At 44.0% G+C, this 17086-nt stretch overlaps 1 protein-coding gene across 7 annotated transcripts in view; it reads right to left on the bottom strand.

The window, feature by feature from the left end:
- The window catches only part of FNBP1 (formin binding protein 1), a 132511-nt gene that overhangs the window by 57607 nt on the left and 57818 nt on the right, over positions 1-17086 (bottom strand). For all 7 annotated transcript variants that reach the window (XM_070378845.1, XM_070378843.1, XM_070378844.1 and 4 more), the window contains exons 5-6: positions 1318-1380; positions 779-883 (exon numbers count right to left, since the gene is read on the bottom strand). In XM_070378845.1, the coding sequence (XP_070234946.1) occupies positions 779-883; positions 1318-1380 (168 nt within the window). The remainder of the gene's footprint in view (positions 1-778; positions 884-1317; positions 1381-17086) is intronic.

Below are 17086 nucleotides of genomic sequence, written 5' to 3'. Positions count from 1 at the left end.
AAGAAATCTACAAAAACCCAGTGCTTTTCCCCACATAAAAGCATGAAGCTATGAATGCCAAATCAGCCCTGGGCAGTCAGGAATGAATACGGTTCTTTAACAGCCTAATTTTGTTTACAGTCATATTGATGACTTTTATAAAAAGAAAATTTAGCTTCTAGGGAAAAAACACACAGGGAACCACAAGAAGACACAGTACAAGCTTTATAATTATATTCCTAATTGCCAACCACACAAGTCCATTTTGGGAAAAGCTTTGGAGAGGACCTCCCAATGCAAGCCTTGGGCTACAACCTGTTAGCAACCTGAATGAGTCCATCAGAACTCTGGCCACTAGCGTGAGTCTCTTTATCTTTTTATCAGAAGCAGTGCCAGCAGCCAAGCTCTTTCAGATGGCGCTGGGCGGTCTGCTCCAGCTTTTAAGAGGTCGATTTTTTTTCTTTGAAAAGCCATTAAGAGAGAACCACAGTCTGCGGAAACCACCCCGTAAGATATGTTCATGGTTTAAGTCTCCACGTTAATCGTCCTAGTGACTAAAGAAATCAACACGCTGCTTAAATCAGAACACTGAAGATTCCCCCACATTTTAGATTCCCCCACCAGCCTCCTCCTAACACCCCACACCCCAAGTTGACACGAAACGAAAATAATCCCAAGTTGAGTGGCCTTTTGTGGTTGCATCAGAAAGAAGAACTTGGGGACCAGCAGTCTGGGAGGATACGTGACAAGCATTAAAAGGGGAAATGAAAAAAAAAAAAGACTCTCGCTTTCACCTTACCTTTTCAACATCTGCTTTCGTAACATTTATGTCAGCATCCATTTTCTCAAAGTACTGCTGGGCTCGGTCAGCCTCTTTGCAATCCCGCTCAAAACGTCTTTTACTCTAAGAGCAGAGGGAGATGGTGACAGGGAAAGTGATTGTTAATGAAACCATGAGATTCCTATATGAAGATGTAATTTTATCATAATTTTATCGGCATTCCCTCATGCCCCCTCCCCAAAAGCATTCTTTTCCGAACTGATTTGTTCCATGCCATCATTTCAGGAATTTATTTTAAAATCTGCCTTTATTTCCATCCAAACTGTCTAATCTTTGTTCTTCCCTATGATTTTTAGAAAAAAGACTCCACTTGGGTTCTTTGGGGCTCAACATTTTACTTCCAGTAATAATCTCTAGAAATCAATTAAATCCAAATTGTAAAATTCCCTAAAGACGTTAGGGTCTCTATTTTGTACTTCCTGTTGATTCAAACTTAAGTTAAATTCAGATCAGAAACACCTATAAAGACATTTCTTGAGGGTTGGTTTTTCACTTACTGATTCTAGTTGCTTCCAGCACATCTCTATGTGTTGCTGTGCCTTCCGTCCATCGTGAAAGTGCTGGGGGGTGGGGGGAGGAGCAGAGACACACCCATGATTAGTACCCCATCTTGCTCTTATTAAGACTTGAAAAAAAATTCACCCACTCCAAGGACATTTAAATATTGAATATCTAGCCCATGCATTCCGAAGAAATGTAAGACTTAAAAAATAAATGAGAAATGAAAACAGTAATAAGTCAATAGTCACAGAGTTCCATCTGACTTTAGCTATAAGACTACTGAATGCTAAGAGTTATTTATGCTACTTGTAAAAATGACAGGAATGCTTTATAAAGATGGCAATCAGATCTTTATTTTTAATCGCTTTGAGATGTAATTCGTATATCATACGATTCACCCACTGAAACTGTTCAATTCAATGGGTTTTAGTCTAGTCACAAAATAAATAACTCTCATCACAATCAATTTTAGAACATTTAAAAAAATTTTCTGGCCATACCCCTGCCACCCCACCCTCCCGAGGCACGTGCGATCATAGTTCCTCAACCAGAGATCGAATCCTCACCCCCTGCATTAGAAGGCAGAGTCCTAACCACTGGATTGCTGGGGAAGCCCCTTGAACATTTGTATCACCTCAGAAGAAATGCTGCACCTCTTAGCTGTCACCTCCCATCTTCCCCAGCCCTAGGCAAATACCGCACCACTTCCGGTCTGTATAGACTTGCTTATTCTGGATATTTCATATGAAAGGAATTGTACAATATGAAGTCCTTTGTGACTGACATCATGCTTTCAACATATCATAATGTTCACTTAGTCTGAATGTTTCCAATGATCACACATATCAGTACTTTATTCCTTTTATTGCCACATGGTAATTTTTTGGGTGACCGATCCCCAGTTTGGGGCTATTATGAATAACGCTCCTGCAAATACTTGTCTAAGTTTTGGGTAGATGTTTCCATAACTTAGATTTTCTTAAACTTCGATTCACCTTCCTGCCATCTGCAAAGGTCCTGTGGCAGGTATATGTTTGGTGTTGACCACCAGGGACGTCAGAGAGGCAGATCAAAGTGAGTCTCAAGAATGTGAGGAGATGGGGTCAGAGAAGAAAGGTGCAGCCTATGCAGAGTCTGTAGGCTTTTTGTCTGCATGAGCTGGGAAGTCAGGGATGTCATGCAAGAATGTTCCAGGTGGGAGTCCCTCTCCAACCCTAGAAATGATGGACACTTGCACCCTGGGGCGGCAGTGTATGTGGTGACAGAGGCTCAGACTCTCGGTGTCCTTTGATCGGGAAAATCACCAATAAATCAGATCAGATGTGGGCTGTGAGATATGGAGAGGTCAGAGTGATTCCAAGGATGTTCTGACCTGCATGGACCATGTGCACGAAAGCCCTTGCCCCCTGTTAGACTTGACAGGTTCTGGCAGATCAGAGAGCAGGAATTTCCATCTGCACCGTCGCTAGGATGCAAAGGGGTGACCAAGTCCTTTGACCAAAGGCCACAGCTCTGGCCGGGCAGTGCCCCCACAGCTCATCTCTGAAGTTCCTACAAGGCTCCCCTGCTCTTTGAGACCTAGGGCCACGGCAGCTCCCTACTGTGATCAGCCCAGGGTGTGGGGAGTACCAGTCCATCCCTTTGCTCTTCCTGAATCCTCTCCACAAGTGCTAAATGCTCCTTTTAACAAATGACCTTCCTTCAGTGACCCGGCGTGAATGTGCTGTCTGTCTTCTGGCGGAGGAGGTAAGCATGGCTGGGAGGGGGGTGTAGTGGAGGGAAGCAAAAGGGTGGCGGGCATGGAGAGGTCCCCTCGGTACTCAGAGCCTTTTCTCTCACCTCATCAGAACCTATGGCTTAGCCGAGACACACAAGGTAACTGACCCCGGGAGGCCAGAGAGGAGGAGACAAAAATCAGACTCTTTTTTTTTTTTTTTTTTAAAGAACAGTGTTCCTTTATAAGGGAATGTTTTCTTGTCTCTCTTCGGAGGTCACGTTTCACCATTTTAAGTGCCTCTTGACAGCAAGGTTTACCCATCTAGCAATTTTTTTGGTCTGGAGGAGCCCCGTGGGGCTTCGTATTTCGAGTCTCATAATAGACAGAGGGATACGACAGAAAAGAGGTGGATACGACCAAAAAGAGATGGAGTCGAAGGTAGGCATAAACAAGTAAGAAAGGATGGACTTTGGGGAGGCGTAAGATGAGCCCAGAGCAGAGTTGAGCTTTGAGGGGAAGTACAGAACGGGAGCAGGTTTTCTGAAAGTCACAGACATCACTTTAAAGAAGGCGAAGGGGGGTGGGGAGGACCTGGGGAGACAGAGGAGTGAGGGGTTCGGGAGGGGGACAAAGGCTCAGCTGTGCCCCTCGGCCCTGAGAGTCCCTCATCCCCAAACTATCCAGAGGACCAGCCCCATTTCCTATGCAGGTCCCTGGTGTCCTATAGTTGGCTGAAAAGCTATCCCCATTTCTCCCCAATCTTACTTTGAGATTCAAAGACAGACACAAAAAGAAAACCTCGGCACCCAATTCAGAGCTGGGCTCTAAGCTTCTACTCTAACAGCAGCTCTGAAATGAACGGTTTCACAAAACGAAAGCTCCCCCACAGCCAGCACCGTCCTGACCGAGAGGAAACGCAGCCCAAGAACGTGCAAAAGCCACGGACCCTGCACAGGAAAGGGGGATCGGGCTTTACCAGCAGAGGGACCGGCTCTGAAGACCACAGTCTTCCAAAAAAGGCCATGTTTGGGATGCACGAGTGGATAATTTGATCAAAAACCTACTAGATAGTAAATTCTCTTGCTTCTTCATTTCCAGGTTGAATAATAAATATGCATTTATTTTTCAAGCACAGTGTGGACCTCAACTTTATTGGTTAGCTTTTTCCCAGGAAGGGCTCCTGTCATGACATTCTCCCCCACCATCCCCGCCCCCCGCCCCCGCAACACCAAAACAATTATTCAAGAAGTACACTTGTGCTTGCATTTCCTGTGGCTTAAGAGAAAAAAAAAAAAAAACTGTCACCGATTTTCTTTCTAGTCTTTCTTGCCTAGTATGTGTTCTCCAAGATGGATTTGCCTACAAGACACAAAAATCCTGGGCTGGCTGATCCCTTAGGAAACCAATGGACGGAACAAAAGCCCTTCTGATGGTTTCGAGCATCCCCTGACCTAAATAGCAGCGGCCCTTTGTAGCCAGCTAGATCTTCCCTCCTTTAATGGCTTTATTTCAACAGTTGCAAAGTTAAACAAACCAACCAGCTTGCCAGATGTGTTTCTTGTTTATTAACAAACAATGGTCAAACATTTCTTCGCTGGGCAGTGAGCAAGTGTGGATCTAAAAAGTGTGCCTCCAAGCTCTAAATAAAGACGAATTGTTCTCGAGAAAAAAAGATAATAGGCACTTCTTTTGGAGCCACGGAGTGAAGTCATCACAGCTCTTTGCTCCTATCAGAGGAGAGACAGGAAATGCCATCTCTAGAGACCCAGGAAAAAAAAAAAACAACGCTCTTTGCTTTCTCCTGTAATAAGATGCTTTAGTCTCTCTTCAAACATGATAATAGACCTTTTTAAATGCCTGATGCTATCTGGGTGGCAGCAAAGCTTACTTTCAACTTTTGGTTGAACCTTAAAATATACAGGTAAAATCTATACAAATCAAATGAGCCTTCAAAAATTTTTCAGAAATTTCCCAGGGACCAGGAGGAGCTGAGATTTAAAAAAAAAAAAAAAAAATCACAAGAAACCTAAAATAGGCAGGCATTAACTCAAAGCAAAATGACAAAGACAAAGCTTCGAAGCAGATTTAACTGTGCTGCAAGAAATCATCCTTAGGCTGAATAGATAAATGGTGAGATTATTTGTTACTCACACACTGCAATTAGGTACAACAGCTACTCATTTTGCTATATATATAACATAGATCAACAATTTTAAAAACTACATTAAAAAAGCAAAATACGGCATTGATGTGAAAAGAGCCACGTCTTTAAAAAAAAAAAGGTGGAAAAAAAATAACAGAATAAACACTCAAATAAGGAGAGCAGCCAGCCAGCCAGCCATCTGGAATTTTAAATAAAACTCAGATTCTACATATGAAAACAAAGGAACACAAAAAACTTTAAAAGGGGAAGAAGAAAGGAGTTTCCAGAAAATATAGCTGTGACAGATACTAGAATTTCCAAAAAACTGTACAGTGTGATGGGCTTGAATACCAGCAGGCTTCTAGTGCTAGCCTGACTCAGGGTTAATTAACCTAATGATAAATCTGTGTGTGTGGATATTCATGTGGACTGTGTAGGGAAGCTGTGAAGCACCTTCAGACAGGTTCAAGGCAGTTGTCACTTCAGTGAAGCCCAAACCATAACCCCAGAAACATTTGTGATGGGAATGGCCTTGTGGTTTTCTTCAGTAAGACCTGTTTCCTCCAAATTCATTTATAACAAAAATACTTTCTCAATGGACTTGTTTAAAGTTCCTAAAATGCCTGCCTCCCTGTGTCGTGTGCAGTTACTTAACTTCCCCCATAATACTGACCGTCCGGGCACTGGGCAGCCCCCACCCCCAGCCCAGTCCAGGTCCAGCAGCTCTGGTCAAGTTGCCGTCACCCCCTCTCCTGCTGCTCCCCTCCCCCCAGCACCCTCTTATTCTCCTGCTGGCTTTCACTCCCCAGAACTCTCCACAAACACACTATTGCTCTTTATGTCTGCACACGAGGCTCATGGGATCTCAGTTCCCCAAACAGGGATTGAACTTGGGCCCTCGGAAGTGAGCGCACAGAGTCTATCCACTGGACCTGCAGAGAATTCCCCGCATCCACACTTTTCACCTAGACTCCAGAAGTCTTTTTTAAAACTGTTCTTCAAAACAATCCATTCTTTCACATTCCTTAAGATTCTAATTCCTCTGAAGAATCCTGATTCACTCAGGATGAAAGGATCTTCAAAGGATCGATAGTAAGCAGCCAATGGCTTAGATTCTTCAGGTGATCTCTTCCAAGGGTATGAAACTGTTCTTCCAAACCAAACCAAGGGAAATCACCTTTAATAAGGGTTTTAGATAGAGTGCTAGGTGAATAGGTGAAGCTTCAGGGACAGTCATCCTTCCCTGAGCTGAAAGGTTTAAAGTCCAACTCAAATCATTCATTCAAGTGTGTTCATTGCACACCCACACGTGCAGGGTGCTACATTGCTTGTGAATAAAACAAAGTTCCTTTCCCTGTGGACCTGTAGACACAGTGGTAGGAGAAGAGGGTAAGGAACTAGGGAGGGATGGGTGTGGGGGCAGCGTTTAGACGGGGCAGTCTGGGAGGATGCTGAAGCAGAGGCTTGAACAAAGTGCAGGAGTGAACTTGCAAAGTTCTCAGAAACACCGTTCCAAGCAAGCAGCGGGAACAGCTAATGAGGATGCTTTGAAGTGGGAAAGGGCTTGGCCTGTCCAGGGAACTGAGAGATGCCAGTGCAATTAGACTGAGAGGGAGGGTAAGGCAGGAGAAGAAAGCAAGGGCCAGACCGTGGATGGCTTCCCAAGCCCCATGAGCACTGTGGAAAGCTACTGGAAAAATGTAAGAAGGGAAGTGACATGGTCTGATTTGCATTATCACAGGGTTGTGCTGCCTGCTGTATGGAGAATGTACTGAATGGAAGCAGGAGGGGCAGGCTGCTGCACCTGCCCAAGGGGGAGCTGGTGGTGGAGATGGAGATGGGGAGCTGGACCACTGACCAGGGAGCAGGCCTGGAAGCAGAGACGAGTTAAAACTAAAAGGCTTAGGACAGTCCATCAGATGAGAGATGATGAGAGACTGGTTGTGCAGGAAGTGCTGAGAAGTGTCTGGATTCAGAACATTTACTGAAGGTACAGCCGACAGGACCTGACGTTAGCCAGAAGATGGGGCGTAAGGGAAAAATAAGCCTTGGGTGCCCCACGTTTTTGGCCAGAACAACTGGGTTAAAAAGGGCTGCCATTCACAGACGGTGGGAATTGTAGATAGGAATGCTGTGCTTAGTCACTCAGTCGTGTCCGACTCTTTGTGACCCCACAGACTGTAGCCCGCCAGGCTCCTCTGTCCATGGGATTCTCCAGGCAAGAATCCTGGCATGGGTTGCTATTTCCTTTCAAGGGGATCTTCCCAACCTAGGGATCAAACCCAGGTCTCCTGCATTGCAGACAGATTCTTCACTGTCTGAGGCACCAGGGAAGTGCTGGACTGGATAACAGGATAGGACTGGGGCAGGATAAAGGATAAACTCTGGGGATCCACAGTTTGTTTTTGGACAGGTTGAGTGGGCCACCTCATCACAGAACTCTGGGACATCCTTTACACTCTTCCTGGGCTCCAGGGCCTCCACTGACAACGATGCTGTGTCAGTGAATCAGGGGAGAGACACACAACTTTTGTCAAGGAATTCTCACAAATTTTATAAGAAAAAGGTCTCATTCCTACTTACAAGGGGGAAATACAAAGTCACATTTCAAATTCAGGAAGTCAAGGACAAAACTGAAGGATCCTGATAACTAAGTATGTCATCCCATAAATGAGAAAATAGAATTTCTTTGCTTCATTAGACCAGTGGTTTTGCAGGTGACAGAGCCACAGTGGGGACAGGGTCTTAATAGAATGCTGGTCTAAATAGAATATTCTTTGAAAACAAAGAGGACAGAACAAAACAAAATATACCTTCTAGATATACATTAAACCCGAGGCTATTAGTGGGTGTTGTATAAGCATGACATACAAAAGGCCAACTAGTTTTGGAGGGTTTCCTGCTTTGTGAGGGGTTTCCCAGGTGGCTCAGTGGTAAATGAGCAATGCAGGAGATGTGGGTTCCATCCTTGAGTAAGGAAGTTCCCCTGGAGGAGAAAATGGCAACCCCCTCTTGCCTGGGAAATCCCACAGACAGAGGAGCCTGGTGGGCTATCTATACAGTCCATGGGGTTGCAGAGTCAGACATGACTGAGTGACTCAGCACAGTAACACCAGTAAGGAAGAACTAACTGCTTTTTTAGACCCACTGCTCTTTTTCCTGATCATGAAATCTAATATCTGCCTTGCTTTTCTGCATTTTCTTCTTACAGGTTCTGGCTTTATAATAGAGTATCCACAGCTGAATCTCAACAGGACTGAATAAATCAAAAACAGATTTGCAATTAGCTTGATCACACAGATAAGCTCCTTTTACTTTCTGCTTTCCTTCATGCTACGTTTTAACTGTTCACTGTCATCTCTTATAAAAACATGTTCTAGGGAGTTTGCTGGTGGCCCAATGGTTAGGATTTGGTGCTTTCACCGCCATGGCTGGGGTTCAGTCCCTGGTCAGGGAACTGAGATTCCCCAAGCTGCACGGCAGGGTGCAGCCAAAACAAACGAACAAAAAAAAACATGCCCTAGACATATGAGAGCCAGTCTGGGCTGCAGAACTGCCTTACAGGCAATTAAGTTTGTTTTGTAAGTTTCATAAACAGAACCTATTCAACACCTAAACTTTAAGAAGAGTGCGTGACTTTTAGTTATCAATTTTTCAACATCTCTGAAACCTTGGGGAAATTTTTCTTATGGTCATTTTGCAGTAATGTAGGGTCTTGCAAGCATTATCTGAGATTTAGAAAAATTTTAGTGAGTCACTGAAGGCATTGTATAATTATTTCCTCTAGAACTCTTCAGATAACCATTGCCAAAAACTGATTCTGCTCCTGGCCAACATTTTGAAATGAAGCATTCTTTCCACCTGCCGGGAGAAATGTAGTTAGAGGTTCCAGTAAATGTTGGCTGGAACCTCCTGATTCCCCTCCTGGAGCTATAAATCTCCATAAATCCCTCATATGTGGTTAGTGGTGACCACTGCAGATAACCCTACACAGACTCAGAGGTTGGAGCTGAACACTGCTCTCTAAAATTATTTAATAACTATAGCCACTAAAATTCTAATTATGAAAACCACATATTTTCAGGACTTCCCAGGTGACACTAGTGGTAAAGAATCTGCCTGCCAATGCAGGAGATGCAAGAGATTCGGGTTCAATCCCTGGGTTGGGAAGATCCCCTGGAGAAGAAAATGGCAACCCATTCTAGTATCCTTGCCTGGAAAACCCCATGGACAGAAGAGCCTGGTGGGTTACAGTCTATGGGGTCACAAAGAATGACCTCATGGACTGAAAGAACTGGACAAAACTGAGTGACTGAGCATATACACAGAAGGAAACACAAAAATGAGGATTTTGATTGACAAGGATTTTAAGTTTTTGTTCTTTAATTCAGAGTTTTTGTAAAATTTTGGCAACTAATAAATGAATCACAGTCACTCTACCTAAAAAGAAAGAATAAATAAAAGAAATTGAAGTTTTCATTGCATGTGGTCAGATTACAGAGATAATGAATATCGCTCTCATTGTAAATTTATAAAAATCTAAAAAAACCAGCCCAAGCTTCCTGATAGCCAGATAAAGAATCTGCCTGCAATGCAGGAGATACAGGTTTGATCCCTGGGTCAGAAAGATCCCCTGGAGGGGGAAATGGCAACTTACTCCACTATTATTGCCTGGAAAATCTCATGGACAGAGGAACCTGGTGGGCTACAGTCTGTGGGGTTGCAAAGAGTCAGACATGACTGAGCACTCACTCACACTCATGAAAAGCAAGCCAGTATAAAACTTCCAGATTTTACACATTAAAATTCATCATGCTGCCTTAGAAAGAACTGTTGATTTCCCCAGTTGTTTCTACCCATGATCACTGAACACCAGTAAATCCAAGACACTGGCACAAAATCAGATGTGTTCATTTATCTTTGAGAATAAAAGACTTATGCGAAGCACAGGAAACGGTCACTGTATATTTTGACTTATACTCACCCCAAGGGCAGGCTACTAATTCCATTACTTCTAAAGAGAAGGTGAGCATCTTGCCAAAAATACAGTTGCCTTGAGTGGACCCATTAGGTGAAGAAATTAAGAGCCACTGCCCCTCTCAGGCTTCCAGAAGTGCTGGTGGTCCCTAGTGAGGACTGCTGCTGGCTCAAACACCAGGCAGGAAAGAACCTAAATGGCTGTGCTCTTGCAAATGGCAAGTCAAAGCTCTCTTTTAAAGAATTTCCTTTCACAAAATCAACACATTTTCGTCAAAACAAGCAAACACACTTTTGTGTATCAGGACAGACACTGGTTATTCATAATACTAGGTGAGTGAGCTCCCTACAGAACAGAGCATGTGTGGAAACTGCTGCATAAAAATCGTATTTCCTCAAGTCTACAAATAACAAATGAAAGAGAGAGTAAGGAGAAAAGGGAACCCTCCTACACTGCTGATGGGAACGTAGGTTGGTGCAACCATCATGGAGAAGAGCATGGAGGTTCCTCAAAAATCTAAAAATAGAGTTATCATATGATCCCGGGGCTTCCCTGGTGGCTCAGGTGGTAAAGAATCTGCCTGCAACGTGGGAGACCTGGGTTCAACCTCTGGGTTGGGAAGATCCCCTGGAAGAGGGCATGGCAACCACTCCAGTATTCTAGCCTGGAGAATCTCCATGGACAGAGGAGCCTGGTAGGCTATAGTCCATGGGGTCCCAAAGAGTCAGACACGACTGAACGACTAAGCACAGCACAGCACATAAGATCCTGCAACTTCACTTCTGGGCATATATCCAGACAAAACTAGAATTCGAAAAGATACCTGTACCCCAGCGCTCATAGCAGCTCTATTCACAAGAGCCAAGACATGGAAACTTAAATGTCCACAACAGAACAATAGATAAAGAAGATATGGTACATATATACAGTGGAATACTACTCAGCCATAAAAAGGAACAAAATAATGCCATTTGCAGCAGTACGGATGGGCCCAGAGATACCATATGGCATGACTTCTATGTTGAATGTAAAATATAGCACAAATGAACGTACCCTCAAAACAGAAACAGACTCCTAGACATGGAAATAAGACCCGTGGTGGCCAACAGGGAGCAGGGGAGGGAGAGGGATGGACTGGGGTTTGGGGCTGATAGATGCAAACTATTCCATTTAGAATGGATAAACCAGGGCCTACTGTGCAGTACAGGGAACTGCATCCAATCTCCAGGGGTAAACGACAATGGAAAAGAATTTTTTAAAAGAATGTCTATATGTGCATAACTGAGTCAGTTTGTTGTACAACAGAGATTGGAGCAAGATTGTAAATCAACCATGCTTCAATTAAAAAATGAAATAAATTTTAAAAAATCATCTTTCCCCCTAAAAATATGAACAGTGAGCATCATTCTATCTTACAGTTGGAGATTTTTTGAAATTAATTTTTTGAAACTCTCAGGTTGTACACTTTTTTAATTAAAAAATTTTTTTGGCCACTCAGCATGTGGGAGCCTAGTTTCTGCTCTACAGCATCGTGAATTGGTTATACCTTTAAGACCTCAAGATTCTGCTTAAGATCAGACAACTCACTTGTGAGCACAACATGGCCCAGAGGCAAGGAGAATGTCCGTATCCCCCTCTACTCTCATCTCTCACACCACCAGCGTGCGTTGCCTCAGCCGTGTCCAGCTCCGTGTGACGCTATGGATCGCCACCTGCCAGGCTTCTCTGTCCATGGGATTCTCCAGGCAAGAATACTCGAGTGGGTTGCTGTGCCCTCCTCCAGGGGATCTTCCCAACTCAGGGAGCGAACCCGTGCCTCTTACATCTAACCTGCATTGGCAGGCGGGTTCTTCCACTTCCTTTCAAATCCATCCAAGGAAGGAAGGAAACCTCATCTTTTGCATAGTGAGCCATTTCTCACCTTGTTAGAGATTAATGTGCTCAAACATAGAAAAATCTAGATGAAAAATGATTTTCTACTGCTATTGGAACTGAACGTGGAAACACTCTCTATTGGGAGTAATAAGATCCAGCAGTAATCCTGTAAATTCTAAACTGTCCCTTTGGGCAGGGAGGAACTCACCACTATATTAAGTGGCTCAGAAGGTATTAGGCTGACAGTTAAGAATGGTACTTCAGCAGGACAGTATTTCTAGCCAGCCACAAGAAACAATAGCTTGACCTAAAATTTTAAAAGCAGCTTGTTTTCAATGCCATCCGCCAAGTCAACATTTTTAGAAAGATCCTTTTAAATGCACCTGTTATGACACATGGTCACAAGGAGACCTGTAGACGTTCCTGCTTTCTGTAATAAACCCTGATCAAGCCCTTTCTCTGGAGTAGGAAGGAGATTCTGTATTGAGAAGCAGAAGGCCCTGATGGGAGGTTCCGGATGTGCAGTGCCTACGCATCAATACCAGCGAGGTGCTAGGCGGTGGGTACTTGTCTTGTTGTAACCCTCCCCGCAACTCTGGAAGGGGTTTATTACCATCAGCCTCACTTACAGATGCAGAACTAAGTTGCTCAGAGTTTTACATCCTGACTAAGGTTTCCTAGCTAGTGGGGCTGTTGGAGTCCTAAGCGGGTTTGTTGACTGCAGACCCTGGGTCCCTTCCTCACCTCCCCGACCACCAGGAGCTGAAGCTCTCCGGACATACTTCTGATTCAGGCTCTCCTCTCCTCCCAGGAAGATCTGAAGTTCACTGGCAGCGCTTCACAGTGCCGCAGTGAAGCAGCAACTGAATGTGACCCCAGAAGAGCTGGATTTGGTCTCTAGCTCTCTTGGTGTCCTTCTGCTGATAGTTACCATCACCAGAAAGTGGAAGCGATAGCAGTGCACTGTGGTTTTGAGAATCATCCTTAAGAAAATTAGATCACTTACTAAGAAAAGTCAGGGTAACCAAAAGTAAAAGGTCACGGGGAGAAAGGCTGCTCAGCACGAGAGCATCCCAAGGAGCCCTTCTACAGCCCTTTCTACACTGCAGAGACCTTCATACCTGTCAATCTGGCATCCTTGGATGTAAGTTCAAGAAAATAAACTCAGCGGGAACAAAAGCTCGTATGCGAACAACCACTGCCCAGAGAGGGGGGCTGGCTGGGGGCAAAATGTAAGTAAAACAATGAGCAAAATGTATAACAGCCCGCCCCTCCTCCTCATCAGTTATTATCACCTATAAAAATAAGCACTTGAGGCCAAATGGTTAAATATCCAATATTATCAAAATAATTGTCGATATTAGAGCATCAACATACTGCCATATCAAGCATTCTAAATAATGGTAACTATTACCATGTAATAAAGCAAATAAGTTCATAAATCATTACATTAAAACACTGGAAATGTACATGTATTTATTGATATTCTTTCTAGAACTTTAAAAAGTTTCAGTTTCCTAAATTTTCATCTGAATAGAATTACAAAAGGCTTTAAAAGAGTATGTTGTTTACATCTCCTCCCAGCAGAACATCTGACTCAGAGAGAGTAATTCTCCCTAAAATAAAAGCAATGCTATGTATTGCAAGATATCATTTAATGTCTGACTGTACTACCTATCATTTACTCATTAAATGACTATAATTTTTGATTAAAGAAGGAAAAGAATTCAAAGTACAGATATGACACACTATAAAAAAGACATATGATTAACAGTGAGTCAATTAAACAAAAGGATGCAGTCATAACACAGAAACACAGGATCCCCAACTAGTAAAGTCCCACTGAGAACTAAGCTATGCTGAAGATGGCTGCTTCTACTCCTCAATTCTTCCTTTCACTCCAAGAGTATTGATCGAGAGCCCGACACTCGTCACTCTTTTAGGGGCTGAGACAAGACATGTCTTGCCCTTGTGGAGTTTCCAGTGTGGGGTGAAAGAGAAATAAACAAACACTTAAAATGTTAGGTACTATTAGGTACTAAAGAAGGCAAGAAGAGAAGGGGATGGCAGAGGATAAGACGGTTAGATAGCATCACCAACTCAACGGACATGAGTTTGAGCAAACTCTGGGAGATAGTGAAGGACAGGGAAGCCTGGTGTGCTACAGTCCTTGGGGTCGCAAAGAGCCAGACACAACTTAGTGACTGGACAACAACAACAACAACATAATGTTATTTACATGAAAATGCAAACATGAGAATCTAAGCTTTGCTTTAGTACAAGGAGAAGGCAATGGCACCCCACTCCAGTACTCTTGCCTGGAAAATCCCATGGATGGAGGAGCCTGATGGGCTGCAGTCCTGGGGTCGCTAAGAGTCGGACACGACTGAGCGACTTCACTTTCACTTTTCACTTTCATGCTTTGGAGAAGGAAATGGCAACCCACTCCAGTGTTCTTGCCTGGAGAATCCCAGGGACAGGGGAGCCTGATGGGCTGCCGTCTCTGGGGTCGCACAGAGTCGGACACGACTGAAGTGACTTAGCAGCAGCAGTACAACAAGTTAAGTGACTGAACAACAACAGCTAAAGAAAAATAAATAAATAAAGCAGGGGGAAGTAGCATAAATGAGGTGGAGAAGGTGGGAGGACCTTGTAATTTTAAAAAAATATTTCTTTCTTTGGCGGTGCTGGGTCTTAGCTGTGGCATGTGGGATCTTTAGTTGTAGCACAGCAGCTTAGTTGCGGCGCATGAGATCTAGTGCCCTGACTCGGATGGAACCTGGGCCCCTGCACTGGGAGTGCAGTCTTAGCCACTGGACCACCAGGAAAGTCCTATAGTCTTCAATAAGATAAACGAGACAGACCTGAATGAGAAGCCGACACTCCTGAGAAAGAAGTCGGGAAGTGGACTCTGCAGATACTTAGGGAAAAGTTTTACCGAGGCAAGAAAACGCAGTGCAAAGGCTCTGGGCCAGGACGCAGAGGGCGTGGGCGAGGAGCAGCGAGGGGCCGTGTGGTTGGAGGGGAGGCACTGAAAAAAGCAACAGGAGGCCAAGTCACGTGGACTTCACACTTCACGATTCACTCCAGAAAAGAGAATGAATACTTCCCTCTAAGGTAAATACACGGAGTTTTCAACTCAGAGTGTTGGCTAAAATGCTAAACCGTATGAGCGAAGGAAGGTCAGTAAGAGACACGAGGCACTGACCAAAGGAACAAATAAGAAGAAGGTGTTTAACAGAAACTTTGCGGGGTCGAGGGAAATTCTGGAGCCAGGGAAGCAGTCCAACATTGCATCCAGATTTACCGTGTTTATTTTATGACTGTATGGGGATTTTGCTTCATTCCAAACCTCAGTATTCTGTTTCGCTGCTTCCTTGCCGTCACATAAAAGTTCCCCTTTCGTGAACAGTCTATCGAGCCTGTCACCCTACTGGAGCTCTGGCGCACACATTTTGGGTCGGGTAATTCTTTGTCGTGGAGGCTCATCCTGTGCATTATGGGGTGTTAACAGCACTTCTGGGTTCTACCCACTGGAAGCCAGCAGCAACCCCCACCCCCAGCTATAATAACCCAAACAACCAGAAACATCTCCAGACATTGACAAATATTTGCTGGGGTGGGTAGAAAAAGCTGTGCCTTCTTGGGAATCACCACTCTAATGTGAACAGACAAAAAGCCTCATCTCAATATAACTTTGTTCTAAACACCTTCCTGCCTCAGGGCCTTTGCACAGCTGTTCTCTCTACTGAATCTTTGTCCCAGGTGGCTCCCACTTGTCCCTCAAGCCCTCTGGGGAACCTTCCCCTGATATGGCGCATGAGCATGTCAGCTGTTCCCATTATATGTTCATTTGTGTATATACATTGGACTTTGTTGACACTATCACAATTGCAATTAAATAATTATTTTGGTCATTATTATTTAATGTCTCCTCCATTTCAGCAAAAACTCTACCAGTCTTATTGGCTCATGTATCTCCAGAGCACTCAGAGAAGGACTCAAACGTACACAGGAAAGCATTTTGTCATCGTTGTTCGGTCCTCAGCTGTGTCCAACTGTGACCCTACAGACTGCAGCACGCCAGGCTCCTCCGTCCCTCACTATCTCCCAGAGTTTGCTCAAATTCATGCCCACTGAGTCAGTGACGCTGTCCAACCATCTCATCCTCTGCCACCCCCTTCTCCTGTGGCCTTCAATCTTTCCCAGCACCAGGGTCTTTTCCAATGAGTCGACTCTTGCATGAGAAAAGCATGTCACTGGCCAACTTTGGTATTTTATTACAACAAATTATTACGTGCCTCACAGGCAATCCAAGTACAGTGATATAGACCACGGCTTAATGGTAAATCTCTTCGGTCAAAATCTTGACTATGAATATACTTTACTCGAGGGTACATTTTTCCCTTTTGTTAACAATAAAAGTCATGAAAAGACTGTAATGGTGATGAGAGGACCAAAAAGGCCCTTTATTAGATGACAATGAATGAGCCAGGGAACAGAGGGTCTGTAACTGAGGCCATCTTTCTGGCTCTTTCGAACTCCTTATAAGGATTTATTTTAATACAATTTATTCCACACAGCAGACACCATATTACCTTGCTTGCTCTTGTATGTCCCAGAGCCTCAAATATATTTAAATTCATCGTAAAAGGTTAGTATTCTGGGGCCCACAAATGAGTTGCAGAGTATATAATGGACCCTTGAAATCATACGTAAAGACCTGGACACACTTTCTAGGAATAGGGTCCTGAATTTTTATATGCTTCTCAAAGGTGGCAATTTAAGACCCACTGTCTCATATGATTTCATTTAACTTTGAAACTTCTCAGGAGGGACTTGCCTGGCGGCCCAGTGGTTAAAACTCTGCACTTCCAATGCAGGAGACACAGGTTTGATTCCTGATTGGGGAGCTAAGATCCCACATGCCTAGCGGCATGGTCAAAAAATAAATAAAATAGATAAGCAACAAGGATTTACTGTATAGCACAGGAAACCATAAAAACAAACAAACAAAAACTTGGAGGGATAGTCCCATCATCTTTGCTCCAC

The sequence above is a fragment of the Bos mutus genome, chromosome 11, assembly GCF_027580195.1.
Source record: "Bos mutus isolate GX-2022 chromosome 11, NWIPB_WYAK_1.1, whole genome shotgun sequence".
Classification (NCBI taxonomy): domain Eukaryota; kingdom Metazoa; phylum Chordata; class Mammalia; order Artiodactyla; family Bovidae; genus Bos; species Bos mutus.
The sequence above is the reverse complement of the archived record's forward strand: the minus strand, read 5'-3'. Positions and strand labels throughout refer to the sequence as shown.